This window comes from Platichthys flesus, chromosome 18 (genome assembly GCF_949316205.1).
Source record: "Platichthys flesus chromosome 18, fPlaFle2.1, whole genome shotgun sequence".
In the NCBI taxonomy this organism is placed as follows: domain Eukaryota; kingdom Metazoa; phylum Chordata; class Actinopteri; order Pleuronectiformes; family Pleuronectidae; genus Platichthys; species Platichthys flesus.
In genome coordinates this window covers 4,924,593-4,941,501 of record NC_084962.1, presented here as the reverse complement: position 1 = coordinate 4,941,501, position 16,909 = coordinate 4,924,593, and the positions used below count along the sequence as shown (strand labels likewise).

At 41.7% G+C, this 16,909-nt stretch overlaps 2 protein-coding genes and 1 long non-coding RNA gene across 4 annotated transcripts; 1 reads left to right on the top strand and 2 right to left on the bottom strand.

Annotated features, from left to right (window-relative positions):
• The first annotated feature begins 61 nt into the window (after window positions 1–61).
• On the top strand, window positions 62–2,729 carry LOC133973065 (uncharacterized). Of its 2 annotated transcripts, none has more exons than XR_009924526.1 (4): window positions 62–721; window positions 1,036–1,137; window positions 1,446–1,538; window positions 2,476–2,729. It is a non-coding gene; the product is annotated as an uncharacterized LOC133973065 (long non-coding RNA). The 2 variants fall into 2 exon arrangements; XR_009924525.1 differs by having other exon boundaries at window positions 1,061–1,137; window positions 2,476–2,727.
• A 3,814-nt stretch (window positions 2,730–6,543) lies between these two features.
• LOC133973692 (thrombomodulin-like) lies at window positions 6,544–8,654 on the bottom strand. The gene has a single exon (XM_062411706.1). The coding sequence runs from the start codon at window positions 8,469–8,471 to the stop codon at window positions 6,849–6,851; it is 1,623 nt and encodes a 540-aa protein (XP_062267690.1). The 5' UTR covers window positions 8,472–8,654; the 3' UTR covers window positions 6,544–6,848.
• A 262-nt stretch (window positions 8,655–8,916) lies between these two features.
• LOC133973693 (thrombomodulin-like) lies at window positions 8,917–12,684 on the bottom strand. The gene has a single exon (XM_062411707.1). It carries the CDS (start codon window positions 12,555–12,557, stop codon window positions 10,983–10,985), a length of 1,575 nt encoding a protein of 524 aa, XP_062267691.1. The 5' UTR covers window positions 12,558–12,684; the 3' UTR covers window positions 8,917–10,982.
• Between the last annotated feature and the right edge of the window lie 4,225 nt (window positions 12,685–16,909).

Below are 16,909 nucleotides of genomic sequence, written 5' to 3'. Positions count from 1 at the left end.
GTGTTTCTGTTAATATGTTTTAATTACTGCTAGGACTGTTAGCGTTCGCTAGCTAGCGCTAGCGCTAGCGTTAGCGTTCGCTAGCTAGCGTTAGCCCTAACCCTAATTTTTAAATCATGACCTCTACCTCTGATATTTAAAAAGAAATCTTAAGACATCATTTTAGCCTGAATTTTAAGCAAGGTGCCTCCATTATTAGTTGATTTTGCCTAATGCTATCTTAATTTTTGTGCCCTTGCTCACCTGTGGTTTTTGTTTTTGTTGCAGTGTCTTTCTATCACGTGCAGCACATTGGGTGTAGACATGTGCTATATAAATTAAGATTGATTAATTACATGAATACCTTTGAGGTCTAATAAAATTAAAATGTTACATTTTCATATTTTTCCATCCGCTCCCATTCTAAGCTGCTGTGCCAATGTGAGGACAGAGAACTACTGCATAATAGGAGCAATAAAAAAAAAAATCTGATAATTTTTTTGACCAAAATTATTAGGAAACTATAGCCCAAGGTTGGATTTGCCTGAACTTGTACTTTATTATTAAAAACAGGTTCCTGTAATACCTGTGTTAAGCATGCACATATTAAGGAACGTGTCAGTAATCTACAAACCACGACATCACTGGAACTTCCTTGTAACTACAATATTTTTCTCTTTCAGAACAAGTGCTCAGAGCTACTGAAGAGCTGCTTTGACAACGTGGGCCCAGTGCACTGGAGGTGAGATGCCAGTAGTTTATATTATGGGGGACATTTCATTTTAAAAAATCCAAAAAACTTCTCGTGAGCCATAATCCATATGTCCAGAACCAGCGTCATGTAAATTTATGTGCAAAAGTTGCCATTTAATATATGTTTACAGGCTAAATCCGTCTGTATGCTGTTAGCTTTTAGGCACACGTGCACGAGCAGTCATTTTGTAATTTTGCATGTTGCGGGTTCCGGACATATGGATTATGGCTCATGAGAAGTTTGGAGGGTTTTAAACCTTTTTTGGGGGTACTTTTATTCGGTTTTGCCTGTGCTTACCGCAGACATCCATTGTTTGGAAAAATACAGGAAGCTGTTTCCCCGTGGAGCTCCAGCAGTGCTTAGAGGGCTAAAAAACCTTCACCTGACATCTTATCAGCAAGGGGGTGAGTAGATGATGACCGTATTTTCATTTTTGGGTGAACTATTCCTTTAAGGAGTTATAACCACCAGCAGTAGAACAGTTTTTGACAAAGTGCTGCACCTTAATTAGATTAAATTGAGAGACTATTCTTACTTATAATGTCCTTTGAAAATATTTCTTGCAGATGCTTTGGAACTGTAAGCAGTGCCTCTTTTCCGCAGACAAAAGAGGACAGTTGTTAAAACACTGTCGCCTAAAACATGGAGGTTTTACTGTAGCTTTTGAATGCTGCATTATCTATAGCTGAATTTGTTCATCATCCACTTCTAGAAACCAGATGTGACAGCGGTACGCACCGTTGTACTCCGAGGCCTCCCTGTTCTACTTGGTTATGACCCCAGTGACTTCTACAACACCTGCTTCGTAAGTTTTCATAGGAGCATCTTAAAGGAGCACACACAGTTATGGGGAAATTTGATTTGTATTTACCAGTGTCTCAATTAGAGTGAGATAAAAAAACAAAAAAAACGTAATACTGAATATATCCATGAGTTCAGTACAAACATTGGCATGGGCTGCTTGCTGACTGACAGTTTGATGTCTACCAGAAGTGTAAAATTACCAGCCTAGCTCCTGTGAAGTGAGAGGAATACCTTTCATCTCCAAAACTGAGTTATTTAAGTACAAGACCTTGTACATATTATTTTTTGTGGTTTCTGTTTTATTTTGAATGATGCAGTGGAGCGAAACAGTAAATCCAGGGGGAGGGAGAGGGGATAACATGCAGCAAATGGCCCAGGACAGATTCAAACCTGGGGTCACTGTGGTAAGGACACAGTAGGAGATGTGTCCCCCAGCAGTCTAAGCCTATAGCAGCGTAGCTATAAAATGGTTAAGGGCTACCTGAACCAGCCCTAATTAAAAGCTCTGTCATAGAGGAAGGTTTTAAGCCTGGACTTAAATGTAGAGAGAGCGTCTGCCTCTCTGACCCATTGAGAGAGCTGATTCCACAGTCACTATCAAATAAAGCAGAAATGCCTCAAAAAAATCTTAAATGTTTTCAACTTAGCTTAGTGCAAATCATGGCAGTGAATATTTTGTTCACTTTTACCGAGTATGCCACTGACTTCTATCCACTGCCATTGTTTGCGCTGAGCTAAGCCATGATGTTAAGAGCTGAAAGCCAGCTACTGGATGTACAGACACAAAAAAGGTATTGATCATGTTGTCTCACTATGAAAATGATAGAGAAAGTATTCCTTTAATGCACAAGGCTGGAAGGCAGTATAGGGCAGGACACAACAACTGCCAACAACATTTCCCTGTTGTAATGTAATGTTTTTGTTTGGTTTCATCACAGGATTGTGACACTGATGAGACCTGGGTAAAAGTATCTGTCGGGGTGCTGACTGTTCTCCCTGAAGATCTGCAACTCCTTCCAAATCAGCTCCACCTTCACCCAATGTCTACTGCCATCATTGTTGAGGGAGGTATTGTAATGGATGAACTCCAGAACCTACCTGAGGCACTTTGACTTTTGTTTGGAATGTCATACGCTTTGCATTTAGACCCTAAAGCCATGAAAAACACTTTCTGCTTCATTCAAAGAGTGATGCTTGGCTTGGGAGAGGACAAACTCCCACCAAATTACAAAGTCTTAAAAATCTCTTGTTGAGTTAGAATGCAAATGTAGAGTGGATTCAGTTGTTTTTTATTGTTCACTAAATTAACACACTCCACTCAAATTGTCAGCCCATGGGTTCATCAGCAAGTATAGAGGCTGTACATGTATGTATATTCATTCACATATATGTGAGATCCATTGCCAGTTATTACCCTGTCAGGTTTTTGCGCTCATTGAGTAAAGCCACTTTGCACTTTTTTTTTATTTTTTATATATATGTAGTTTTTATTTAGTGATTTTTGAGTAACATTATTCAGGAATACAAAAGTGCACTTGTCAGCTTGTGGGTTATTTCCCATTGGTGGGAAAGAACTGTTAGTTGTTACAGTTTTAAGGCTGTGTTTACTGTATTATTGATCTTGATATTGATATTGAGCTGTGTTTGTGGATGTCCTTCAAGGCAATCTTAAGAAAAAAAGTTGATATAAATGGAAGAAAAATTAAAAACAATTGATGTATTTGAACATTCAACTGTGTTATTACCTCGATTTATTATATTTAATTGTAACTCCGATTATTTTAGGAGATTGGAACCTTTTTTTCATTCCTGTATAGATATTTGAGCCACTTAGATTGTTGAAGTAACACTTACTTGTTTTTTTAAGTGCAATCGGTTTGCATGGTTTTAGCAAGTAAGTTAGATTGCTGTTCAAGTAAATATAACTTAGAAATGCTAAGTTAGTCCAACTTAGATAATTATGTTATATGGACTAAACACAGAGTAAATTTCACATGCAATGACTTAGTAGATTAAAATAGGAATTCTGAGTAGTCTTTACTAAGTCGAGAGTACATCTAAAGTAAGTTATCAAGCACACTCTACTTGATTGTTTTAGTTGCTTAAACTCATGTATAAGTATACTCTAATAAGGAAGCACTAGTTAGTACAACTTAAAATACCTAGTTCTCTTTACATGTTTTTTTAAGTGCAACCGGTTTGCATGCTTTTTTAAAGTAATGATAACTAATTGGATTTTACAGCAGGTTCGATTCAGCTGATTGATGAACTGCTCTCTTCACTGCAGATATTACGAAAATGGATTTCTGATCTAATGTTTTCATCCTGAATTTGATTATGATGCATTTTAGCTGTTCTCAGTCTAGAAATGAGATCTCTCTCCAAATCTCCCAGTGAGCCCACACACAAGAGTTACATTATTTTTGATGCATTCATAAATTCCATCATAAATGGTCGGACCATTTTGAATAGGAAATTTAGTTTTGCATTTATGAAATGTATATTTTTTTAAAAAGAAATCTAGAGCTGACCAGGTTGTGGGTTGTGTCATGGAGCCACTCATGAGTCTAGCACAATACAGTCATGTTCTATGTGGCAGCTTTCCAGTACAGTGTTTGATTTGTACTATTCGTTTTTATAACAGTAAATGATAATAGACACACATTTTAATATTAACATTTAGTAGGTAGCTAATGCCATGACATCATCTGGTGACTGTTGTGATGTAGCAAATTGTTACCATTTTAAATTGTTGTCTTCTATCATCATTTCTACTACACACAACATTCGTAATTGCTTTCCTGTGAGTGATGGGTGTTTTTATTTTGTATTGTATTAATTTGGTCATAACAGTTTGTTTACTGTTGTGTTTGCTTGACTCAGGTACCATATCGAGTATAAAGCCTTGTCCAAGGTGGAGTTAGAGCAGAACAAGCTCATCAACCGGTTCATTAAGCAGAAGTGAGGATGTGACTGGGAGACTGGGATGAGAACACAGTGTCTCTCTGTATGTCTGTCATTGATGACAGGGCGAGTAGATTTACTTCTTTTGATTAGATAAATTCTGTCAATTGGACAAGAAAAGTATCATGCTTCACTGAAAAGCTTCCTTTTTTTTAAACATTGTGTTATTATGTGTTGTTCCAATAAATATGACTTGATATCTATTATAACACTGCTGTCATGCAGCTAGACGAAAAAATGTATTTTCTCTAATTTGATTTCAGAATAGAAATAGTTGTTCAAAATATCTATTTCTGTATGGTAGCAGTTATAAGATTTTTTAAAACACCAATCATTCCTTGAAGTGCTTCATATTCAGTAAGAAAGTAGCTGCACCCTCACCTGTCAAGCATCAGTATCATCTCAACAGGAAGGCACAGAAACAGGGTGGTAGAAATATCCTGTCTTTTCGACTCCTTTTTTTGAATCAACCTCCAAAATTCCTATTCCTACATTTCCCATAATGCAACAAGAACAAGGATGACAAGGATTATATCTGAAGTAGCTCCAGAGCTTTAACACGGGTGAAGAGAACGAAACATTACAAAAAGGGAGGATTTACAATGGAAACTGTACTATTAATTGAAGTGTCAACGGACCGGAGCTTTTATTCTGAAATCATCTCTGACCCGCTGTTACCGTAATACCTGGTGTGTACACGCAACACTAAACAAAGTTTGACAGTGTAAATATCTGCTGCTCGCTACACTCAGTTCTACCTGACCTGCCCTCGACCCTGACAAAACAGAGGAATTTCACAACTTGGCCCTCTTCCTCTTTCACACACTCGTTTATCCTCCACTCACAGTTCCTGCTCAAACTCTGGTGACATCCACTAACTTCCAACTGTCTGATTACTTGTAAATCCCTCCTAACCCTAACCCCAACCCTAACCCTAACCTGCTTACTACCTCTAATATCACTGCTAAACACTACATGTAGTACTGCTACCCTTTGGTGAGAGGCAACCGACTACATTTACTGTGCTTTAAATGCCCATTTAATAATGTTGTATATGATATATATCAAGAATGATGGTTGTGTGGTTCCTTATGTTGCCTCTTAGATGATATATTATTTTCACACAGCTACATCTCATGGATATATGTAGATATACATTTATGTATAATACCAATTGTAAAATTAAATGAAGTTATATTTAAATATCTACACAATACATATTCTATATGATATGATATGCTATTTACACCGATGTTATTGATAAATATTTAAACATACATTTGTCCATCACTGTTTTTGTGTTTTTCCTACTTCTTTAGAGAAGTCATGACCACCTGGATTTAACTTGTGGGCACCAAACAATAATTTGGGGAAACTATTGGGTAAGCTCTATATATAAGTATATATGTATATGACAGTGAATTGCAGAATAAGTACTTTTCTTCATTCATACATTAAGTGTGTATTAATATACTTTTATCACTTCTAAACTTTATACAATAGACTTATTGTAGTGGAAAAGGCTACTAGCTTTTCATATATCTGTATTGGTACAGTCACACTGCAATAACTACTGCCTCACTGTATAAAATGGTACCAAGATTGTTTTATTACGACATTAGTCTCCAAAATAATTTGAATATGTAGAAATGCAGCCTGAGGTATCTAAGGGAGTTACTAATTTATTTATAAATGATTAATGTATTGTTTTTTAGTATTAATATGTTTCCTTGTTTTGTGTTTTTTAAGAGGCTACTGTTCAATACATTTTCACTTATACCTGTCTCTTTATGATCTTGGGTTGCTGTGAGTTATAAGTGCAATGTGTGCTGAAGTCATGGGTTTCTTGTGGTTCATCATTTGAAGGATTGTGTACATGTACCACTGATCTTTCAAACTTAAGTAATAATAAATAAAACCCATTTTGCAGCCGTTTCTCTGCCCTGGTGACCTGTAACTCAAGTGTTCGTCCACATGGTGGGGCACTCCGCCTGTGTCTGAAGGGAAAGAGACAAAAAAAAGAGAAACAGACTTTTCCTTCATTCAGATTTTTCAAATTTTATAGTTTCAGCACAAACTAAAAAACAAAAAAAACTCTATGTGTTTATTATTACAATGATTATGTTCTGTGTGAGTTGAATTGACGATATGTCGTCAGGGCAGTGGATGCTTACTAAAAAAAAAACTCGAGTTTGTGGAGAAATATTTGTTCTTGTGAGTTTAAAGTGACTTGTTGCTCCAATGACATAACAACATCCCCGTCCTCCCTATCTGTTATGATCTGTCCATGTCTCGGTGGCTCTGGACTCTCTCTCTCTCTCTCTTTCTCTCTCTCTCTCAGGTGTTTTTAAGTGTAACTTAGTTGACGTAAACCGTGCGCCTCATCCTCGCGCGCCGTGAGCGCACTGGCGCTGTCAATCTTCCCTCTGCGGTTCAGGATGTGATGCGCCAGGAAAACCAGCGACACGATAAAAAAGACAGTACACAATATAATCCCAACGAAAGCCCCCACTGACACCCCCGAGGGTCGACTCGTTGGGTCGGGGTAGGGTAAATATGTGGATGTAAATGGAGCTGTGGTCTCTGCTTCACCTGTGAAATCTTCGATTGCTACGCACATGTACTCTTCTTGCAGCTCATATCCTCGATAGCACGAGCACACGTAGCCACCGAATTTGTTTTCACAGCGTTGCTCACAAAACTGAAGGTCACACTCGTCCAAGTCAATGCAAACTGTCACGCCCCCTCTCTCCTCCGCGATGTAACCTGGGGGGCAGTAGCAGATATGCGCGTCATTCGGGTCGCACTCCGCCGCGCACCGCTCCATCCCGCAGTAGAGCCTACACTTGTCCGGCGCCTTTGGATCCACTTCATATCCATCGTAACACGAGCACAAGTAGCTGCCAGGAGTGTTTTTGCACGAGTGCTCGCAAGGGGCGGACGCGCACTCGTCCTGGTCCACGCACAGCCCGCTGGTCATCGTGTATCCAGCCTGGCAGACGCACTGGAACCCGCCCGGGGTGTTGACGCACATGAAATTCTCTCCGGGACACTGGCGCTGGTCCGTGCAGTCATTGAAGTCCACGCACGACCTGCCGTCCGCAGCCAGTTTAAAGCCGTGGTCGCACAAGCACGCGTAGGAATCTCCGGTCGCGTAACAGGCGTGCGTGCAGCTCAGGTCTTGGCACGGGTCTTCTATGCCCACTTCGCAAGTGACTTTATTTGCAGGGTTGACGGTTTGTCCCCTCGGACAGTAACAGGCGGGGACCCTGTTTGGGTCCGTTGCGCATTTGTGCTCACACCCGCCCTCGCTGATCTCGCAGCTCCAGGGCGCCTGCAGCCAATTCTCGGAGAAGCAGACGTATTTAATCTCAGATGGCATGCGGATGGCGGTGCTTCCAGGGGGCACAGACACCCAATCCTCGCCCCAAAACCCCATGGGGTTACTGTAGACGACTGACTCGCCCAGTGCAAGCTCCAGACCAGTGCACGGGTTACTGAAGTCGATCTCACAGAGGAACCCGGCCGCCTGCTCGCCACATGGCTCCTGGACCCATGTAAAGTCGCCCCCTCTGGTAACTGAGACGCAGCGAGGAGAAGAGCAGCTGCTGTCAAAACCCGGCGCCCAGTTGAAGAAGTCGCTCTGAATGTCCTTGGTCACCCACTGGAAGCCCCTCAGAGGTGGAACAACGTCAGGACAGTCGCTGCTTAAATGCAAACCGATCCAGAACCGCCCCGTCGAATTCCCCAACAAGATAAAAAGAACATCATGTGATACAGATGAGCGCACTGTCATTAACTGGCCCCCTTTAGATCTACATTGCCTCTGCGCTGTCGTGAAATCGCTGGACTCTTGGGCCACCGCGAAACACTTGGTCCCAATACAGTATCCGTTATTCTGCTCTATCCCGCCGGTTCTTCCCAACAGGAAAACCAACACGGCAGCAAACAGTCCCGTTACATCCCTCATGTTTGAACCTCTGTTGTTGTTGGAGCTGTGGCGCGGTCCAGCGGTCCTGGACGAGACGAGTTTGTCTGGCAAAGTGTTTAGCTCGCATTTATAAACCAGCCCCTGCTCCACACCAGTGCCGGCGGAGGAAGGAAGTCCCTCTTAATCAGCCTGCCGGGCCACTCACTGTCTCTTCAAACTTTCTCCTCTGCACGGCGGACCACATCCCCAATTACTCACGGCTTTTACGCACGTACGTAACCAGGACGCACGCACGCAAGAGGTGCCTCCACCCCAACGCCCCCTTCTCTTTTTACAGTTTGGCCCCTCCCAACTCTACTCAACACAGAATGTCAGTTTGAGTTAAGTTGTGTAGTTTTTGTTGAAAAGAGATGAGGTGACGACATGAAACTTTTTCCGTGCACATTTTCACTAGTATGAACGCATTAACATCGAAAATAAGGAGTTCGAGGAACTGTAATTTATTGGACAAGATAAAATGAGAGAAGAGGAAACAGAGAAAATGCAACAGAGGGTGAAAAGTGGTAAGGGTCAGAAGTTGAGATTCTGGTTTGTTTATATCTCTACCCAGAGTAAGAGATTAGGTTCTGCCAAGCTTGTTCTTCCTCCTACTCTTATTTTCTGTTGTAAGTATTATTTCAGGACCGTTGTTCCCACTTATACCACCCCCCCCCCCCATAGTTTCCTGTGAACTTTTTCAGCAGCAATGTGACTTTGCGTCTTGAGCTTACTATTGTCATGACTACAAGCCACAATATTCAAACTGAAAATAAACTCTTAATCAGTAAATTCAGATCATTATGAGAGGACATTGTGTAAATCATGTGAAGGAAAAAACTGTACAGGTGAAAAAGTCCATTTGCATTGCTTTGCATCTTTAAACAAATCTTTATGACTGGACATTATTGGGATTTGACTTGGTCAAACTTCAGCAACTGTTTTATATAATATTTAGGCAGCCACAACATATAAACAACTTTTTTTCTTCTCCTTACGGGCAACTCAGCCAAAGAGGGCAACGTTAGCCTTTTGCACGCATAAGGTAACAATGTTGGTCATGAGTCTTAGTCAGCTAAATGGAAACAGTAGAACAGTAAAATATTTAATAAACAGCAGATTTTTGTGTGTTAAATCTGCAGGGAGAGGTCATCAGAAGCCAGTGGAGGAAAATGAACTGAAACAAAAGCTAGAAAGAAATCTTTTGGGTGTAGAAAAACGGAAAAACATGAATAATTCAATTAATAAAAGAATGAATAAAATTTTTTTTACAGTATCATTAAATCAAAAAATATTTAAAAAAAACATCTTGCAGAAAGCCTGTTATACAGACAAAGAGACTGGGTGCATCAGGGGGTGCATGTGTGTTTTCTTTTACATAAATAGACGTTAGCAGCACAGTTTTACATTCGTGTTTAGCAGATCTGTCAGCAGCAGCTGGGTACACAGTGAATAACATACAGCTTCATGCTAAATCACAGCTTGTATAACATCTCTGCATCATCAGTGTGATAGATTTGCACAGTAGACTTATTCAACTTTTCATGATACACATCTTACAGGTCATTCCTAATAAAGTCTTTTTTGGGGGGATGTAAAGTATGGTATTTTCACAAGTCATAGCATTAAGAATCACAGTTTAATCTTCACTAAACATATCTGAAACAGAATTTGGGAATTTCAAATTTCAAATATATTCTACTTTTCTATTTCTCTTGGTGTAATATGATGATCAGAGGGAACCCAGCCATTGGTTTCAAGGTCCTGATGTCAGTTATTTTAAAGATGAAAATTCCAGAATGTGAATAAACCAACAGGCAAGAATGGTCCTGGGCTGTTTTGATAAAAACCTCTACGCCGGCTGCCATGCATGCTTCATGGAGCCAGTTAACACTATTAAAACCAACAGTGGTGGTCCAATGTCAGTGCTAACTACTGAGAGACTTTCTTCTTCTCTTGGGCTTTTTTCATCGATAATATGTCCAGTGTGACCTCATAAAAAGATGAAATACAGTAAAACAGCTGATTTGTGTAATAAAACATTAAATGCAAAGTAAAAATGTTGAGCAAAGACGAAAGCACATTTTGTTCTAAAGAATTAAATATAAAAAGCTTTTTATTCTTCTACATATATCAGCAAATACTTTCTTATCTAATCAAATTGAAGGAGCTTATTGTGTTACATGTGTGGTACTTTTACTTTCTTTTGAGTGCATTTAAAATGTTTAAACTGACCCCTCTTACGTTTTAGTACCATTACCTGACACTGTTGTAAAAGCATCTTGTTTGATATATACTGCTCTGACTGCTGGAAATCCATAATTGATGAACTTTTAAAACCATGAAGCAAATTTACAGCCAATTCCATATAGAAATCTGTAACACATCCAGGAAGCGTGAAGCGGTTTCTCCTTAAAGTCTTATTTTACCTCAACCATCGCTGCTGTTAAAAGTTTCTTATGACCGCTTTCTGGATAAGTGTGAAAAATAAAAGTCCCATATGCCAACTCCACATCACAGTCTTTGCAAGTCACTTTTGAACTGTTTGTCGAAGGACAGCCTCTTGTAAGTCTCCGAGGTCACCTGCTGCAGGTAGAAGACATCTATGTCTGGACGTCTGAAAGAGGAGAGCTTGAACCTGCCGCAGCGTTTCACCATGGTGTGCACCAGCAGACACAGCAGCGCCGCGCACAGTGCCATGAACACGGTGATGCCCAGGACGCTGCCGGTCCTGATGGAGGAGGGCACCGCGGCTGGGTGAGCGGTGGCCGGTATGGGCTGTGTAGGAGGAGCGCCTGACTCACCCTCCTCCAGCTCCTCGGTTTGCACACACATGGAGTCACCCTGCAGCCTGAAGCCCTCGAAGCACGAACACCTGTGACCACCGAACGTGTTTTCACACTTGTGGTCACACATCCTTTCCGTCTCACACTCATCGATGTCCGTGCAAAGGTCCTTGCCGTCTCTGATGTAGCCCTCGGGGCATTCGCAGTGTCGCATCTCCGGGCTCTGCACATCTGCGTCGTCGGTGCACACGGCCTCGCAGTCTCTCTCAGTGCAGTGTCGGTCGCACTTGGTGGGGTCCTTGGCTGACACCCTGAACCCGTCCATGCACGCACACTCGTACACCCCAGTGGGCTTCACGCACTGCATGTGCTCGCACCTGGAGCAGATCGCCACGTCTATGCACGCCCCATTCTCCAAATCAAAGCCATCTCTGCACCTGCACTCGAACCCTCCATCCGTGTTCAGACACTCCTGGCCCTCGGCTGTGCACGGGTCCTCCCCCTCCTTGCACTCGTCCACGTCCACGCAGCTTTTCCCGTCCTGCGCCGGCTTTTTGCCCATGGTGCAGGAAAGGACAGGGTGAGGAAAGCCATCCGACGGGTCCACGGCGCAGGTGATGCCGTTGGGGTGGAGGGCTTGTCCCTCGGGGCAGATGCAGGTGCCAGTGGTTTCGTTGCAGCTGTGCTCGCATCCTCCCTTCAACACCTCACATTTCCAGGGAGCGCGCATCCACCCCCCAAAGGCACACAAATGTTTCGAGTCCAGATATTTCTCACCGACCTTGTCCGCCACAGCGAAGGTTCCTGGTGGAAACGCTTTAGAATCGTTGACGTCGAACCCCATTTGAGTGGTATACCTCACCTGTGCGCCCCCGTCCGCCTCGATGCGACTGCAAGGCTTCTCGTACGTGTACTGGCACAGAAACCCGTCCAGTACGTTGCGACACTGCTTCGCGGACACCAGGATGTTCCCTTCCCCCGACATGGAGACGGAGGAGCAGTTTCCAAGAACTGCCGTGGCTTCCTGTGGCTTCTTGCCGGTGCCCTGCAGCTCCAGCCAGTAACTCCCGTTTTCCCCGCTCAGGAGACCCGTTAATGTCTCCTCCGCTTGTTCAGAGCTGATCGTGAGCAACTGTCCCCCCGTGCCACTGCAGTTTCTCTGCGCCCCCGGAAAGTCCTCGGATTGGCGTAAAAGCACAAAACACCGATTGTCGGCGCAGTGTCCGCTCAGGGCGAGCACCGCGTCCTCCAGCCCGAAGAGGAAAACCACGCAAATCAGCAGAGCTTGTGTTGTAGGACTCATGATGTCGATGTTAGAAAAACCCAAGATGGTGTGAAACTCAGTGCTCGACGATCCGACTCTGATCCAGTGACTGAGAGCTGAACATAGTCCCCATTTATAAAGGCCTCCAGCTGAGTGTGTTTTTTTTTTTTTTGTTGGACCAGGCCAGGAAGGAAGTTCCGTCCTGGTTTGTGGTTTAAGCCCTGGTCTGATTGCTCAACCCCCACACTTATCAGAGAGAGACTAGCCCACCAACACACACAAACACTCACACAGACACACCCACACTGGAGTAGAGGGACTTTAATGAGATGAGCCCAATCCCATGAGATGAGTAAAAGTTGACCTTCTTTATCTAGATGATAAATTGAAAGTTTAAGTCTCATGGGAAGAAAAATATTTGCCAAACATCCAGTTCTCACAGAGTTCATGTTCAAGTATAATCTTTATTTTGCCCAGCCCTCACACACAATTAATTGTATTTAAAAGTTATTTCAGTCTTTTAAGCAGATTATTTATAAATGTTACACTCTCCATAATGTCATCATGTCACATTATAATGTTAAAAAGTGCATTTCTGGATAAAGCTAAAGGTGAGAGATTGTTTTGAGGCAGAGCCCAGTGTATCATCAGAGGTAAATCGATATAATATTATAAATAATACCGTGCACAGATGTTAAGATAATTCTCATAAAAGTAATAATAGATCGTACTCAGAAATGCAATAAAATAAATCAGATAAAAGAATAACAATAAAATAAAAATAAAACTAAAAATGCCATACTGGTAACTTTTAATTGTTGTTTTAAAATGAGCCGTTGAATCACGAAACAGCGTTTGATGCTCTGTCCTCGGGGGTTTAATTTATGAAATAAAAAGCGGATGATTTAAGGTTAAGTTGTTCGGATACACTGTTTGTAAAGGATCTTGCTGCTTTATTCTTTACCAACTTTATTTATGTAAATTATTAAGTATTAATCAACAGCCTGTTGAAAATGGACTCGACCAAATTGTTGATGAGAGACCTAGCTTATAATAGAAACAAGTCTCCAGGAGCAGGCACTGACTCACAGATTCTCGAAGTAGACAGACTTCCTTGAGGCACAATAATAGCTACAGAGGTAGAAAGTCAATTGTCTGACTTATGGTAAGTCTAAATCAATCATAGCTCTTCCTAAATTGTTCAATGTCTTCTCTTCATCAGCACAGCAGAGGAGGAAGAGAGCTACCTTCCACTTTCCTCAGGGGAGGAAGTGACTGGACGTAGAGGAGGAAGTAGAAACAAGGGAGCTGGACGGACGTCCTATAGCCGCAGGGGCAATACGTGACAACCACATTATTTAAAGTGTTTTTTTGTGTTGTTATTCCTTGAGCTGCTGTATTTCAAGGTGGAGTCTTGGTTGAGTAGGTTTGAAGGAACGTGATCACATCCGACTGATTCCCTCCCAGAGTGACTCAGAAGATGAAAGACCTGTTTGTGTGGGGAAAGTTAGAATCATAAAGACGTTACTATGTAGCTGTAAGCTAACTTTTATACGTAGAGATCAGAAAACAGACTTATCACTGTGATTACAGACATTCATGACACAGTGAGTAACTGTAGATAATTCACGAGGTGTTAGACTCAGTGCCCCCGCACTTCCCCTACGAAAGGGGTGTGGTGCAATGGGATGGGGTGGAGGGGATGTGAGCTTTGTTCGTGCTGCAGCAACAAAATAATCAGTTCACTGTTTTTATTTGGGTAGGGAATGTTGGATTTTTTTATTATAACCTTTGCAAGGACGCCCACCACTGGATGGCATAGATGATAGATTAAGTCCAAAGCAGTGACACACACTTCTGTGTAACGGTAACACAAAGTCAAATCAGTGACAAAAACCAGGCCGCACGGCCCCGATACATGTTTTTCTCTGATTTCTAACTTTAATGGCATCGCTGAGTTTACTCTGGAGGATGTTGAAGCGATCCTGAAGACTATTTTCATTGTTCTAAATCAAACACTGTTCTTTCCCGTTGTTGCTTCAATGGGATTTCACAGTAAAACCTTGAGATGCACTTGAACAAGGTTTAGTGACAGTGCCAATAACAACATTCTCAGTACAGCTATGTTTTTAGTTGGATATTTGTGACATTGCTTCATTTTCTGTTTAAATTTGTAAGATCCATTACGCCTTGCCTGACTAACGCTGTGTGGGCTTTGACGGTTTTCCTGCTCCCTGTGAAAGACTTAATACGTCCAACTGAGGGCCAAATGTTAAGGTCCCCTTCTTTATCATATCGGTGCAGTAAAAAGACGTCAACGGCCAATGAGTAATATTTGCTCCCTCTACTGCAGGGGTGTAACTCAAAGGTCTGGGTACTCCCAGTGGGCCCCCATTGCCTGTTGAATGATTCTTTGCCATGCTTGTAGAAGTTAAAACATTATTATTTGTAACCCCATGTATTTGTAGAAGATATAATGGTAAATATTAATAGTCTATTAATCCATTAAGACCTGATGCACCAAATATAAACCCACTGTGAGAGTTGTGTGAAAAAGATCCCCTAAAACCGGACAGTTTTCTTAAGAGCTGGCAGATTTAACCCCGTTTACAAACCCGTTTCTCAGCCTCTGAAGCAGATATAGACATGAAATGAAAATAAATGATAGATTCAATATTTGGCTCTCATTCTTAACAATTGTCGTTTCCCTAAACTTTGTGAACATTCAAAAATTGTTGTATTGGACAGCTGTGGTGAAAAACGAGCTGAGCCGCAGGTCAAAACTTTCACTTTCACTATGTTTGATCTAGGCTCTAACCTTCAACTATGGTCAATAGCTCTGTGTAGTGACTGGAAGATTGAGGTTTCAAATGCCTGCAGCCAAACTAAGTTTTCTGTATCACGTTTCTGGGCTAAGCCTGAGAGATAGGGTGGGTCATCTGGAAGGACCTCGGAGTACAACTCCTGGGTGCCTTCAATTGGGCCTTTACTGGGCGTAGTAATAGTATAAAATATGATGTACATGACTGACAGTATGTTAGAGCTGTATAATACCCTGAGTGAAAGGTGGAAGGTCATCTACATCCAGAGAGTATTACTCTTTACATATATGTAATCAAACAAGGATCTCTGGGTAGCCTAGGCGGTTGCAGTATAGAGTTATCATAATAAAACATTGGAAACCTAAAGACACAATCCATAGATATATGAGAGAGGTATTCGGAGTATTGAACCTGAGCCCTGCTGTTGCTCTCAAAGTGACTGGTGCTGATGCATTACTAAAAAATAATAAAGTGTGAGCTATTCAACTCTTCTGCTGATTCTGAAGGTTTGTTCCATCATAAAGACTCATCAAAACATTACAGTGAAATGATGGTGTTTAAAAAGTTATTACTTCAAGACATGTCAGGCATCTTAAAATGTAAATTTAAATAATGTTGTGCAAAATAAATAGTTGAAAATGTCTGTTTGAAATAACTTGTCTGCATAATAACACGATGGACCTGCTGCTGATTCATTCTGTGTGGCTCAGCCAACAATAATAGTTGCCTATTTGCCTGTTCAACAATGTTGAAATCATGGATGAAAACAATTTCAATTCATGTGCAACATGTGTTTTTTCTGCAAAACATCTGTGTCCTCATTGAATGAACTTTCTTGTTGTACTAGAAACATTTGTCAGACACTGAGTTGCTCTGCCAACACTCTAGCTGAACCGGTTCCATTGGGAAGAAATTAAATCATGAAAAAAACACTGTGACAGTGTTGAAGTAACAAGGAAAACACTCCCACATCGTGTAACATATACAAATTTAAAAAAGTAGAACAGTACGACTGTGAGCTGGGCTTTTACACTGTATTTTCGAGCCCTTACTGATGGAGACGGTAGGAAGTGGTGAGGATGACATCACAAAAGTGGTTTCTTGTTGTCTTTTCACTGGTTGAGTTGAGTTTTTGGGAAGCCACGTGTGCTTCTCTGTAAAAAAGTATGTTGAAATATTTTAGACATCCAGGCAGGTCAGGCCCCAAACAATTGCCTGGGGCCTGACCTAAGAAGGGGGCCCGAGAACGAATCATCCATAGCAACAACAATGTGGTTAGCACCCCCTTCTAAGATCAGCTTTGCACAGGAGACTGCATGGTCAGACCCCTTCAAATGAGTCTGAATGCCACCAACTTTCTGCCATTCACTTTTATTCAATCTTGGGTGTTGTTAATACGGGCATGGGGTGTTGATGCGCTGTAAACAGAAACACTGGATCCCATTGGAATGAATCTGTTACGTCCTACCTCCTGCATGCTGCCGCAACCCCTCTGTCCTTGATGAGGATGAAAGGAATAGAGAAGATACCTCACCACACACACACACACACACACACCCACCCCTGAGA

Bases quoted from the DNA above. Each gene is read 5' to 3' on its own strand.
- LOC133973692 (XM_062411706.1), bottom strand. From the start codon at position 8,471: ATGAGGGATGTAACGGGACTGTTTGCTGCCGTGTTGGTTTTCCTGTTG.
- LOC133973693 (XM_062411707.1), bottom strand. From the start codon at position 12,557: ATGAGTCCTACAACACAAGCTCTGCTGATTTGCGTGGTTTTCCTCTTC.